General features: G+C 34.9%; 1 protein-coding gene across 2 annotated transcripts; it reads left to right on the top strand.

The window, feature by feature from the left end:
* Nucleotides 1–9,787: 9,787 nt before the first annotated feature.
* LOC126624101 (protein LIGHT-DEPENDENT SHORT HYPOCOTYLS 10-like) lies at nt 9,788–13,233 on the top strand. 2 transcript variants are annotated; one of them, XM_050293122.1, is made up of 2 exons: nt 9,788–10,549; nt 12,919–13,233. In XM_050293122.1, exon 1 carries the CDS (start codon nt 9,948–9,950, stop codon nt 10,509–10,511), a length of 564 nt encoding a protein of 187 aa, XP_050149079.1. In that variant the 5' UTR covers nt 9,788–9,947; the 3' UTR covers nt 10,512–10,549; nt 12,919–13,233. The 2 variants fall into 2 exon arrangements, with proteins under 2 accessions (XP_050149079.1, XP_050149078.1); XM_050293121.1 differs by having other exon boundaries at nt 9,789–10,549; nt 12,931–13,233.
* Nucleotides 13,234–13,635: the final 402 nt, after the last annotated feature.

Below are 13,635 nucleotides of genomic sequence, written 5' to 3'. Positions count from 1 at the left end.
CAAGAAAGAAGAACAATTCTTAGAGAGAGAAAGAAGAGAGAAGGAAGAGAATTCTCAATTGTATTTTCTGTATTGTATTTCCATTATTTGTTTGATGCTATTACATTTGCTTATATAGCCACCCATGGCTTACACTCTAAGCAATTTGTTTTTAACAGAACCAACTACCTAACAACCCTTCTGTTAACCGTTTTAACAACTACTAACAGTACTAACTGCTACTAACAGCTTTCCTATCAGCCTACATTATTCATCATCCCCTTTCAATCTCAACTCGGCTTCCAAGTTTGAGATTGAATCAATGCTTAACAAAGGTAGGAATATGAAGACCCTTAGTAAGCACATAAGCTGGAACATATGCAACCTCCAAATCTTCTTGTTGTAATCTTTCTCGAATGAAATGATAATCTGTGTCAAGATGTTTAATTCTGGAATGGAACACTGGATTTGCACTTAGTGCAATAGCTGACATATTGTCACAGAAGATCACAGGTGGATTGGGTAGAAAAACATCCAAGTATTTCAAAACATTCTTGACCCAAGCAATATCAGTGGCAGTGTGAGCAAAAGCTTTGTACTCAGCTTCAGTTGAGCTTCTGGAAACTGAGCTTTGCTTCTTAGACTGCCAAGAAATAGGATTGTTTCCAAGGAATACAACATAACCAGTCACTGACCTCTTTGTATTTTAAGTCAGCAGCCCAATCAGAATCAGAGAATGCACTGAGACATGGTTCAGCAATAGCTGAGTAAACAACTCCAGCTTGTATTGTACCCTGAAGATACCTTATAATTCGTTTGACAACTCCAAGATGTATATCAGTAGGCATTGTCATGTATTGACAAACATAATTCACTGCAAAAGCAATATCTGGCCTAGTAAAGGTTAGATATTGCAATGATCCAACCAAGCTTATGTAAACACTAAGATCTGCAAGTGATGTTCCTTCTGTCACTAACATCGAATTATGTGGTTTGCAAGGAGTTGGAGCTGGCTTACATGAATCCATTCCTGCTATGTGAATGAGATTTGTGATATACTTGGCCTGATTTACAAATATGTCCCCATTGGTCTTTTATTGAATTTGCAGCCCTAGGAAATATGTTAGCTTCCCGAGATCTTTCAAGTCAAATACCTCAGAAAGTTCATTCATTACTGATTGAATTACTGCATGATTAGATCCAGTCAAAATAATGTCATCCACATAAAGTAAAAAAATGACAATATCTAAGTGATCTTTCTTTGTAAACAGACTTGTATCAGATGATGAGGCAGTGAATCCCATAGCAAGAAGATAGCTTGTGAATTTTGAATTCCAAGCCCTTAGTGCTTGCTTGAGATCATATAAGGGTTTCAAAAGTTTGCACACATGTGTTGGATGTTGTGGATCAACAAATCCCTGAGGTTGTTTCATATAAACCTCTTCATGCAATTCTCTATGCAAAAATGCATTCTTAATGTCCAGTTGTTTTAAATCCCAATGATTCATTGCAACCAATGTTAAGATAATTCTGACAGTTGTATGTCTCACCACATGGCTGAAAGTTTCAAAATAATCTACTCCATGCTCTTGAGAAAACTCCTGAACAACTAGCCTAGCTTTATATCGAGACATATTGCCATTTGGATTCATTTTCACTTTGTATTAATGGTGGGCACTTAGAACCGAAAACCGAAATCGAAACACGAACCAAATCGAACCGCACCAAATGGTTTGGTTTTGTGGTTTTGGAACGGTTTTGGTTTTGAAACCGAACCGCAACATAGAAAACGGTTTGGTTTCAGTTTTGGCTTTTGAAAACCGCACCGAAACCGAACCGCACCGCAAATATTAATAAACATTTAATTAAATGTCCATATTAAATTTCATGTTTTAATTGGTTGTTTGTTAGAATCCATGCACTTAGTATGAACACAACCACACTAGAATATCATCATTCATCACTTTCTTTCGTTCATTAACTTGAAGGACCTTTGTTATTTTATACCATCACACACACACACACACACATATGTACAAGGGTGGACTAATCTTGTTATCAAGAGTCGAACAATGATCTAATGAAGTCCACTCATTTGAAGCATGGTATCACATATTCTAGTATGAAAGTTTCGCTCATGTTTAATGAATTCAAAGTTATTCAACTTGTTTTATGTTATACCTTATACGGGACACCCTTTTGTTGTACAAACATATTTTAACATCAACATGCTAATTGTTTATATAACAAATGTCTTTTTCCTATTGCTACGGGGAAATGCTTATTAATATGTTAAATTGCAAATTGTACATTTTTTTCTTAAAAACCAAACCGAAACCATTTGAAACCGCACCGAACAGAACCAAACGGTTTGGTTTCATTTTGATTTTGGCTTCAAAACTGCACCGAACCAAACCGCAAAAAAAATTGGTTTCGGTTTTGATTTCACTCAAAACCGCACCAAACCAAACCGTGCTCATCCCTACTTTGTATACCCATTTACTGCCCACAATTGATCTATTTGGAGGTGATGGAACAAGACTCCATGTTCCCTGAGCTCGAAGAGAATCATACTCTTCTTGCATGGCTTGTTGCCACTGAGGTATACTATATGCTTTTCTGAATAAAGAAGGTTCTGTGCAAGTATTCACTTCAGTAATAAAAGAGAAACCTCTAGAAAATGGCTCATCTTCAGTAACTTGTAAGGACTGCAATTCTAGAAATGTTGCTAAATAAGCCGCATAATTTTTCTTCATAATAGTTCCACTCTTTAATCTTGTTATCATAAGATGCTGAGTATTTACTCTTGACATTGAAGAATTGGCATTTATATCTGTGGAATTTGAAGATATAGGAAGAATTACCTCAAGTTGTGACTCATGATGGATAGGCAACAAGGGTGATATATCTTCTGTTGTTGTAGAGTAATGGTGATGGGGATGAATATCTAACATAGCCGATGTCTCAGATAGTTCTGTAGTACCAATGCTGCTATGACTAGGTTGCAATGCATCTTTTGATATAGACATTACACCAAATTGCTGACTGTGAACATATTGTGACTGTTGTACTTGTGGAATTGGCATTTGAATCATCACAGGAACTGACTTATCTTGAACTGAAGTACATCTATCACTTTGTCGTGGTTTTACTACAGACTTAAATGGAAAGACATCTTTATCATGTATAACATGCCGTGACACTATTAATCTGCCAATGTGTGGATCAAAGTAAATCACTCCTTTATAACCAATAGAGAATCCCAAAAATACGCATTGACTTGATCTCGGTTGTAACTTGTTACTATTGAATGGTCTCAAGAAAGGATACATTGCAGTTCCAAAAATTTTGAAATGTTGAATTTCAGGATTATGACCAAACACCAATTGATATGGACATTTCATCTGTAGCACTTTACATGGCATTCTATTGATTAACAACACAACATATGCACATGCATGGTACCATAATTTTGAAGAAAGATTAGCTTGAGACATTAGTGTGATTGCAGTTTCTACTAAATGCCTATGTTTCTTCTCAGCAAGTCCATTTTGCTGAAGAGTGTAAGGACAAGAAACCATATGAGTGATACCCTTACTTGCCAAGAAATCCACAAATGCTTTGCTCATGTATTCCCCTCCACCATCAGTTTGCAAGCATTCTATAGTAACATTGAATTGATTGAACACAAAAACTTGAAATTTGACAAAAATTGAGAAAGCTTCTGATTTATTTGTCATGGGAAATATCCACATGAACCTTGAATATTCATCTACAAAGTTTATGTAATATCTATAACCTTGTACAGATTGACTTGGAGTTGGACCCCATTTATCACTGTGTATTTTCTCAAACAGATAACTAGCTCTGCGTTCTCTACTAGGAAATGGTTGCCTATTCATTTTCCCTTGATTACAAGAAGAACATACATTAGGAGTTGTATTTATACTAGGAGATATATTTGCAGATTTTAACATAACTTGTAAAACTTCCTCTGAAGGGTGTCCAAAATGTTGATGCCAAACTGAAACAGTGACTTTCTTGCCAATGAAAGCAGCACATCTACTCAATCTTGCAGCAAATGAATATGAAAATGCATTAACTGGAATTCTGAACAAATTCCCACCATCACTTATTCCTTAATATAAAATCACCCTTGTGGCCTTGTCCTGTATAAAAAACATCACATCATCACATATGAACCAACAACTAGTATCCTTACCCAGTTTCTTGACATATAATAGATTGACATTTATCATTGGAACATGTAAAACATTTTTCAATATAAGAGATTTATCGGAGGAAGTAGTAATGGCTGAGGAACCAATATTTTTTACTATCAAACCTTCCCCATTGCCGATGATAATCCTTTCATTTCCATTGTATGGTGCAGCTTGATTAATGTTGGTAGCATTGGCCGTCATGTGGTGTGTTGCACCGATGTCCAAAATCCAAGTTTCAGCAGCATCGAATCCATTGTCATTGACATCATTTGTATTTGGTTGCCTCTTATTGGTTTGTGCAGACAAAGCAGTGAAGGAAGGTGGTGGTGGATTACCTTGGTATGAGAAATTGTTCATGTGATAGCATTCAAGGGCAATGTGACATTTCTTTCCATAGATTTGGCACACAACAAAATTTGAAGGTTGTCCATTGTTATCAGCTCGATAATAACAATTTGGTGCAATGTGTCCTCTCCTTGAACATATTTGACACTCAGGTGAGATAGCATTCTTATAGTTGATATTGCTATTCCAAGATCTTTCTTTGCCCGAATTGTTTCCAAAGAATTGAAAACTTTTTCCATTCCCAGAATATGAATTATTTCCACTGTTCCCAGTACTAGACATTGAGTTATTCCCAAATCTATTTGAGAAATTTCTAGAGAAAGACTTTGAGGTATTGCTTCCAGAGAAATTGCCTCCATTGCCTCCATTACTCCCATTAAATTTTCTATTATTCCCTAAGAAATTGCCCATTTGTTGGAATCTATTCCCATTACTCACAAATCCTGACCCTCCTTGAAAGTTTGAGCTAGTGTCATCCCCTTGTGAATTTGAACTTTCTCCCTGCTCATAATTCTGGTTTCCTCCTAGAAATCTGCTAGAACTTGCCCTATCGCCTTGTACATACATTGCAGACATGGAGTTGGAAAGAACCTGCATCCGAGCCTCAATACTAGCTTCTGCACCTAACAATTATGCTCGAAAATCTTTAAGTGACATTATGGAATCCCTTGCAAGAATCACTGTCTTGATTACTTTAAAATCAGCAAGCAGTCCAGATAAAACAACAATGATATAATCATTATCTGATATCTTTTCACTAGCAGAAATTAATTAATCTCGAATCCCCTTGAGTCTAAGCATGAATTTGTCCACAGAGTCTCCTCATTTTTGTGTAGCATGAAATTCCATCTTCAGTTGGTTCACATGAACCATTGATTCAGATGCAAACCTTTCTTGTAGACAGTTCCAAGCTTCTTGTGAAGTTTTGCACCCAATGACATGTTCCATGGCATCATCGGAAAGGGTGTCAATGAGCAGACTTAGCAATGCAAAATCCTTCTTCACCCAATCTTTATATGCCGTAGTAATTTCTGTAGTAACTCCAGTGTCTGTATTGATTACATACTTTGGTGGACATGCCGAATCTTCAGTGAAGAAATCAAACATATCATAACCTCTCAAAACATACTGAAATTGAAAGCTTCATTTCACAAAATTATCATCTTGAAGCCTAACTGTAAGCATTCCCAACAACCCCTCAATCTTCACGGACTCAGACATGATGATATTTCAAGAAACTTGTAATGAAAGAACACAGATCATATGCAGTATCCAACAATACACTTCGGCTGTCGGCCTTACAGAAGTGCAAGAATCAAGAAATGGCTATCGGCCTTGTTGAAATTCCCTAGAAATGGCTATTAGCCTTATCAACAACACAATCTTTGGCTATCAACCTTAACAATTCTCTACTGCAAAGACTCAATTTATGGCTATTGGCCTTGAATTTTCAAGTAAAACACCATGCGAAACAATGTTCACTGACGCATTGAAACAAACAGCTGATGTGCATTTCAGAAACCAGGAAAAGAACAAGCTTGATGATAGTCGAAATCGTTACCCAAATCACAGAAAAGCACCATAAATCCTCAATAATGCCAGTGGAAGAACAGCACCAAGAATCGTCTGGCGATTGATACCATAATAACAGAAATGAAGAGTTGCAGAAAATGAACCAATGTTGTAGAGAAAACAATTCTTAGAGAGAGAAAGAAGAGAGAAGGAAGAGAATTCTCAATTGTATTTTCTGTATTGTATTTCCATTATTTGTTTGATGCTATTACATTTGCTTATATAGCCACACATGGCTTACACTCTAAGCAATATGTTTTTAATAGAACCAACTACCTAACAACCTTTCTGTTAACCATTTTAACAGCTACTAATAGTACTAACTGCTACTAACAGTTTTCCTATCAGCCTACATTATTCATCAGCCAATCGATCAAAGGTAACCATAGATCGAGGGTAGCTGATCGATTAAATTAATATTCAATTAGATACTTTTTACACGAGCTTAGATTAATACTCAAGCTAAAATGAGATGAGTAGAGGCAGACATAGATCGAGGTAGCTGATGATCATATGTATTCTTGAGTCGTCTAATAAACAACTTAAACCCTAGCTCACTCTGATCCTAACTCACTCCCTTCACCAAACCAATCAGCCCATCTAAAAATAGAAGAGAAATTATATGAAACAGCTTAACTCTAGCTCTCACTCCAACCCTAACTTAAGTGGCTCGTCCCCTAGCTAGGGCCTATGATCTATAATAAGGAATGTAAAATAACGTTTTTAAAATGTCAATAGCAGCTTCTGTGTATAAAACCTAGAATGCCAAACAAGTTGTATCTAGAAAGCCGGTGTCCATACTCCAAGCAGCATTATTTATTTGGAACATAAACTTAGGGTTGGACCCATCTCTCAAAGTTGTCTTTGCTTCATCCCCTCTTTTTAGTGTCTCGTATTCTTTACTCTTAATATGCATATAATCATTGTAAAAGAATTCTCCCTTTCTCTTTCTCATAATTTTCCCAAAAGAATTAACTTAGATTTAAGGTATACATTTTTTTCTAAATTTTTTTAATATAAAGGAGGGTTTTGAATAATCGACCTCTAATTTACTCATATCCATTACCTTACCCATCTCTCAAAGATGTCTCCAAAATCTAGAGTTTCAAACCCTAGATTTAAGTATACCAAGTCCACACTTCCTTTGTATATTCTTCATATACGTAATCCATTTACTGTGATTTATTTAATCATCTTCTCCATATCCACAAACACTTATCTCAACTCTAATATAGAAAACAACATAATTCACTTTTAGGTAATTAGACATAGGGGTGCAAGTAGAAATAGTGTTTCCGACTCTCATAGTACAATTTTCAAATCCAAACCTAAAAATTCCGAATTCGAATATTTTTCAAAAAACTGGAATGCATTTATAGATTTCAAGAATTCCAAATTTCCAATCTTATTTTTTCTGAAGTGTTCCGTACTTATTTTGATAAAAAAAACTTCCGATATATTCCGAATTTTTATAGTTATTTACTCCAATTATATATTTTAACTTTTGTATTTTATTGTTAGTTTTGGATATATTTTTTTCATGATTTTTATATTAAACATAGATTTATATATTTAAAAGGATAAGTATACTAGTAACCACAAAATTAATTGAATTTACACATAACAATATACCAAATACTAAAAAAGAAAAAAAGTTAGAGAATATTAAAAAACTTATAAAATATATGAATTTTTCTTTTTTCTTTTTTCTTTTCTTAAAAAAAAAAGGACAACTGGTGGCAAGCCACGGTTATCCACCCCTTTCGGGGGCTGGAAAGATTCTCAGATGCATTTCAGCCTCCCATTGGCCACAATCAAGCAGACTCACCAGGTTGGAGCCTCGAACCCAAATATGCTAAAACTTCTGAATATGAAAATTGTGATCCAATCCAATCTGAATCCAAAACTTTAGAACAAAAATTGAGAACGTTGTTACCAATCCGATCCTTTCGAAAAACACCCTAATTAGACGCATTACTTATGAGCTAAACAGTTTAATCGCGCTCTTTATCCACCCTATTCTTGCTAGGTTAATTTCAAAATTATGGGCATAAGACTCATGATTTGTAATATGAAAAGTACCCGTATTTAGTATTAGGTTGGGATCAAGTACTACACGGGTTTAGTTAGAAGTTAGTGAGTAAAACTTTGGAGCCATGCATGTTCTTAACTGCAGCGAAAGCAGAAAGTCGTAGTGTTCTCTGGTATTTACCTTCAGTCTTGAGAGAGGATTGAGACAACCATTTTTCAAACAGAACCGGTAAAAAAAAAAAAGTTATCTTAATTTACTTTCCGAGCGTGTATGCATGATCGTCAGGACAATTTGTCATTACTCAAGCACCCGATATGCAATGCTTAATTTTGCAACGCAGGATTTGAGCATGTCTCTGATTTCCATTGGCCATTTTATTATGCCCATTCGAGTAAAATCTTGAAAAAAGAAGCAAAGCTAGAGACACCTGAAACTAAATTGCCGAGAAATTTTTTATTGTGACAGGAATATGAGTGGTACACCACGTGTTTTTATGTAAGTGATGAAAAATTTTACCTTTTTAAGTTATTAATCTTTTAACACACATATATCACAATTTGTATAGTAACACGTTGTATAACGGTCACATTAAAAAATCTCTCAACGTTGCCAAGCAACGATGTCAAAAGGACACAAATTTCAAGGTAAAAAAAACAGTGTCCAAAATAAAATAAGGATACGTACGTACATTATTGGTCACAATAGGATAACTTTATTAGTGGGGGTGAACATATAAATCATGGACCACGTTGGTAATAATTTTCACAATGCTAAACTATCTCTATCTCTAGCTCTTTAATAATTCTATAAACTTTTACTTGTGTTTGCTTAGTGCATTTACTGCTCATTAAAGATGGTAAATCTAGTCATATTATGTCATATCGTGTCTAAATCATGTTATCTAGTGTTTGTGTCGAATATTACTCAATTCTAATTAGTATTAACTATATGTGATATGACGGTAACTAATTTTCATCTTTTGGTAAGTATGGGTGCCTAATGGATTGGAGGGACATTCTATTGCCCAAAGTGAGGGAAGGGTAGATTGTTGTAGCATTTAAATGATTTAGTTCTTATGTGTAGTTCTACTTGCCTGATTTTTTTTATCATTACTGTGCTAGATTATACAAAATGAAAAAAGAGCAAATTATATCTACAGTACTAGCATGAATGATTATTATATGTAATTAACCGGAGTCCATAAATATGCTATGTGATTAGTGATTACAATGTGAATTCATATAACAATTAAATATTTTGTGTTTGCGTTAGCATTACTATAGGATGATACTATTCACACATCCATTTTTACCTTCAACAGATTCTTGTTAAATTTTTGTCATTGATCTTCTTTAATTTATTCGATCCGACAACCGAAATTAAAAGAGGTGTATGAGAAGTAAAAATAAGTGTGTGAAGCATTATCCTTACTATATTTAATTCTTTTGGATGAGTAGTACCCTATGTCACTACAGGTTACATTAGCATAAATAAAATATAGTTAGTGCTAATAGTGTCAAAATCAACCTGAGAGAGAGAGAGAGTCATGGAGAAGGGGAGAGAAAAAGAGGAACACAAAGCACCTTCATAGGGCCCATGACAAGTCCTCTCTATAGACTTCATCAAGATGTAATTTTCATCTTTCTTTCATTGCACTATAACCTATTCATTCTTTCTTCCACACACCTCTCTCTCTCTCTCTCTCTATTTGCTTCCTTCTTTTTCCCCTTGTCATTTCTCCATTTCTTGCAAAAAATACACAGGAATTCCTCCACATCCACCACCACGATAATATTATGTCTGCACCTCATCATGATCACAGTCATCGAAGAAAAGACTCCACTCCCATCGAGGGCTCCTCCTCCTCCTCATCACGATCCACTTCTCAACAACAGCAAGCACCTCAACCCCTCAGCCGATACGAGTCCCAGAAACGCCGCGACTGGAACACTTTCGGACAGTACTTGAAGAACCAATCACCCCCAGTGTCGCTCTCTCATTGCAACTGCAACCACGTCCTCGATTTTCTCCGCTACTTGGATCAGTTCGGAAAGACTAAGGTTCACTTACACGGTTGCGTCTTCTTTGGGCAGCCTGACCCGCCTGCCCCGTGCACCTGCCCTCTCAGGCAGGCATGGGGTAGTCTGGACGCGCTGATCGGACGCCTCCGTGCTGCCTACGAGGAGCATGGAGGGTCCCCGGAGACAAACCCTTTTGGGAATGGAGCTATTCGGGTTTACTTACGTGAAGTGAAGGAGTGTCAGGCTAAAGCAAGAGGGATTCCGTACAAGAAGAAGAAGAAGAGGAACGGTCAGCTTAAGGCAATTAACGAGGGTACTCTGAAGCAGATCACGTCTTGAATCAGTTCCTTTGGCATTCTGATGGAGATTATTAAACGGTAATTTTTCCTTTTCTTTTAATTTGTTACCCAATCATCAAGTACTATGTATACATATGGTAGCTACCCCGTGCTGCTGTAGCTTGTAGATATTTACCTAGTTATAGTAATTCATGATCAGCTTCATGTTAAAAGGGTTTTCATCAATTCCTGAAAAGGGAGTTTAAACTGAAAGGAGGAGGAGGTAGGTTAATTAATTTGAAATTTATAAGATTCAAAATTCTGACTAAAATTTTAGTCTGAGATCTCAATTTCATCATAAAACCCTAATCCCAAAAAACCCTAATTTGCAAGATCTAGATTTAGTTACTGCAAGCTACAGCCTATACATAATAGTGCACTGAGTGATATCGATGAAGAACTTAATTAAATTGGTAGAGGTGGGTAATTTTTACTTGACCACACCTATGATCCCTCTCTATATATTAATTACTTTCTCTCTCTTTCTCTCAATCAATCAGACATAACTCTGTTTCTGTTTTGTCCTAAATATTAAATATGTGTCTTGCTTGTGTGTGTGTGTGTATACTCTCTTTTTTCATTTGTTTTGGGGTCTTTTATGATTCTGTGCGATTTAGTGCTCCCCATGGTGCACCACATATATGTGATAATACCATACAAACATACGTCCTTGCATGAGTCGTATACTTTGGACGTAAGAACTAACGTTCTTATATTGCTGACAGTGATATATGCATATATGTATATATTCATTATATAAAAGAGTATATATGATTATCTCCAATCAAATCGTTATATATATATATATATATATATATATGCATGTATGTATGGATGCATGCAACAATATATTATTTCTTGTGGTGGATCCAAAACCATAGATATATATATATACATACACACACAGATATATTTATACACACATATATATATATATATATGTATGTATATTTGTTGACATACGATTTGTTTAGTTGTTAACTAAAGATCTTGGTGTGCTGTGCATCGATTTGTATGTCTATACATGAGATCTTCGCGTATTTTGTATTATCTTAATTCCACAGAACTAGGATTCTATGCCACTATAAACTCAAGTAATTAATCCACTTTGTTGCCTATGCATTATAACTTATGAATGTTCCAAGCAATTATCCAGTTTTGTTTCTTATCTTCCTAAATAATTGACTGATCTTGAGACAATGAGAATTGAAAAATGGAATTTGGAGTCGACAAAAATGATGAACTCCAATTTTCCAAGCTTTGGTTGTACGGCCAGTTGAAGTTCATATGAATAGCTAAATGACATCGATTGGCAAGGTTAAATTAGCTTGCTAGTAGCTAAAATTAAACATTCTTTAAGTGGCAAAAAGTGTTCACTAACCAGACTAACGACTTGTTGTGTTAAACAGGAAACTCAGCCAACGTCTAACACTAGTTTGTTATCTAGATATTTAAATTCAAGTGATAATAGTCTTATGAATTTAAAGGCATTGAGATGTGTTTAGGTCTCTTATCTTGGTTGAATTTATAAGTTTCTACCTTTGAGAAGTTAAACATTGATGTGCACTAATAGGTAAGTAGCTAGCCATGAATGAACATTTTTCTTAGATCCAATTGATCGATGTTGAGAGAGTAGTATTAGAGCAACCTCTATTTTGGTATGGAGGCTCTACATGTACACACACACACATATATATATATATATATATATATCTTATTTCATTTCTTGCTGAACATATTAACACAGTTTTATGTCAACGAGAAAGTAAACGCAATAGACCAAAAAAATTAAGGACAAATAATACATTTCCTGTCACGGTCTTAGTCATGCGAGAAAAGAGATAGAAAGAGGGATACTCACCATGACAAAAAAAGTTAATTATCCTATATCATGTGATCGGAGAGAGTTATTGAGAGAAAAGACTCTATAATACCATGACATGAGAGTTTTTCACCAAAAATACGATGAAATCCGCTGACAATAACGATCCTCCCTTGTTTATTTTGGGATATTATGATTAGGAGTCTTAATATATGATCAGATATGGGACGGTTCATACGACTACATGATTTGATGGGTATAATATATTCTCATAGAGTTTAATCGTTCTTCATAGGTACTCTTGTACATTTTAATTCAGTTCATTATATATCCTGATATTTGACCTCTTTCTCCGTCTGTTTACTTGATGGATGCATGTTAGCTTCACAATGACAATGGTTTCAAGAAATTTGTACATGCATATGTATAATACGTTATACGTACTTGTTGGAAGCAAAAGTTACAGAAGTAGTAACAACAATTTATCTTTGATTAAGATGAGAAATTTCTGTAATTAAATTTGATGTCATTGATCATGTTTAACTACTAACTAATTCGTTTTGAAATTTAACGATTGTTTCATTAGTTTTCTCTGCAGGATCACTAGAAGAGCTCAATTGGATGCATATATATGGACGATGGATATCGAAATGGTGCAATATTTATAGAAGACTCATCTCTTCATCATATAAAATGTATTAATTCTCCCTCTCTGAAAAATATAGTTCTAGCTAGCTAGTTTATGTTAAATAATGTTCATTGCGTACGTAAAGCTAGCTCAATGGTTTGTATTTTAAGTTCGACACCTTAATTTCTAAATTCTAGTTATCCCGGACATTTTCATATCAAGTACGTCGTTACAGCTCCCATAAAATAAACAGGTACAAGAGTATTTTGCTGATCTTCTGGTGGCAAATATCACATTAGTCATTAATTTCTAATGATTAGTGATTTCTTTTTAATTAGCCTAGGGTTAATTATCTAGTCCGAATTTTTCAATTTATAATCTGCCTGAGAATTCCTCCAAGTGTCCAATTATAAATAATGGCTTGTGATTTGTAGTTGAAATATTCTGTAATATATAGAACATTCAGAAATGTCTTGTGATTATTTTATAAGTCAGTTATAGAGCCGAATTAATTTATCAGACTAGATTATTTAAGAACATTCAGAAATGGCTTGTGATAATTTTATAATTCGATTGCCTTATAAAATAATCACATCGATCCCAATGAATATAGAACATTCAGAGCATGACAAATCAATTAATTAACATGTTCAGTATAGAACCTTAAACATATGC

This window comes from Malus sylvestris, chromosome 5 (assembly GCF_916048215.2).
Source record: "Malus sylvestris chromosome 5, drMalSylv7.2, whole genome shotgun sequence".
Classification (NCBI taxonomy): domain Eukaryota; kingdom Viridiplantae; phylum Streptophyta; class Magnoliopsida; order Rosales; family Rosaceae; genus Malus; species Malus sylvestris.
This window is presented reverse-complemented; position numbering and strand designations above follow the sequence as displayed.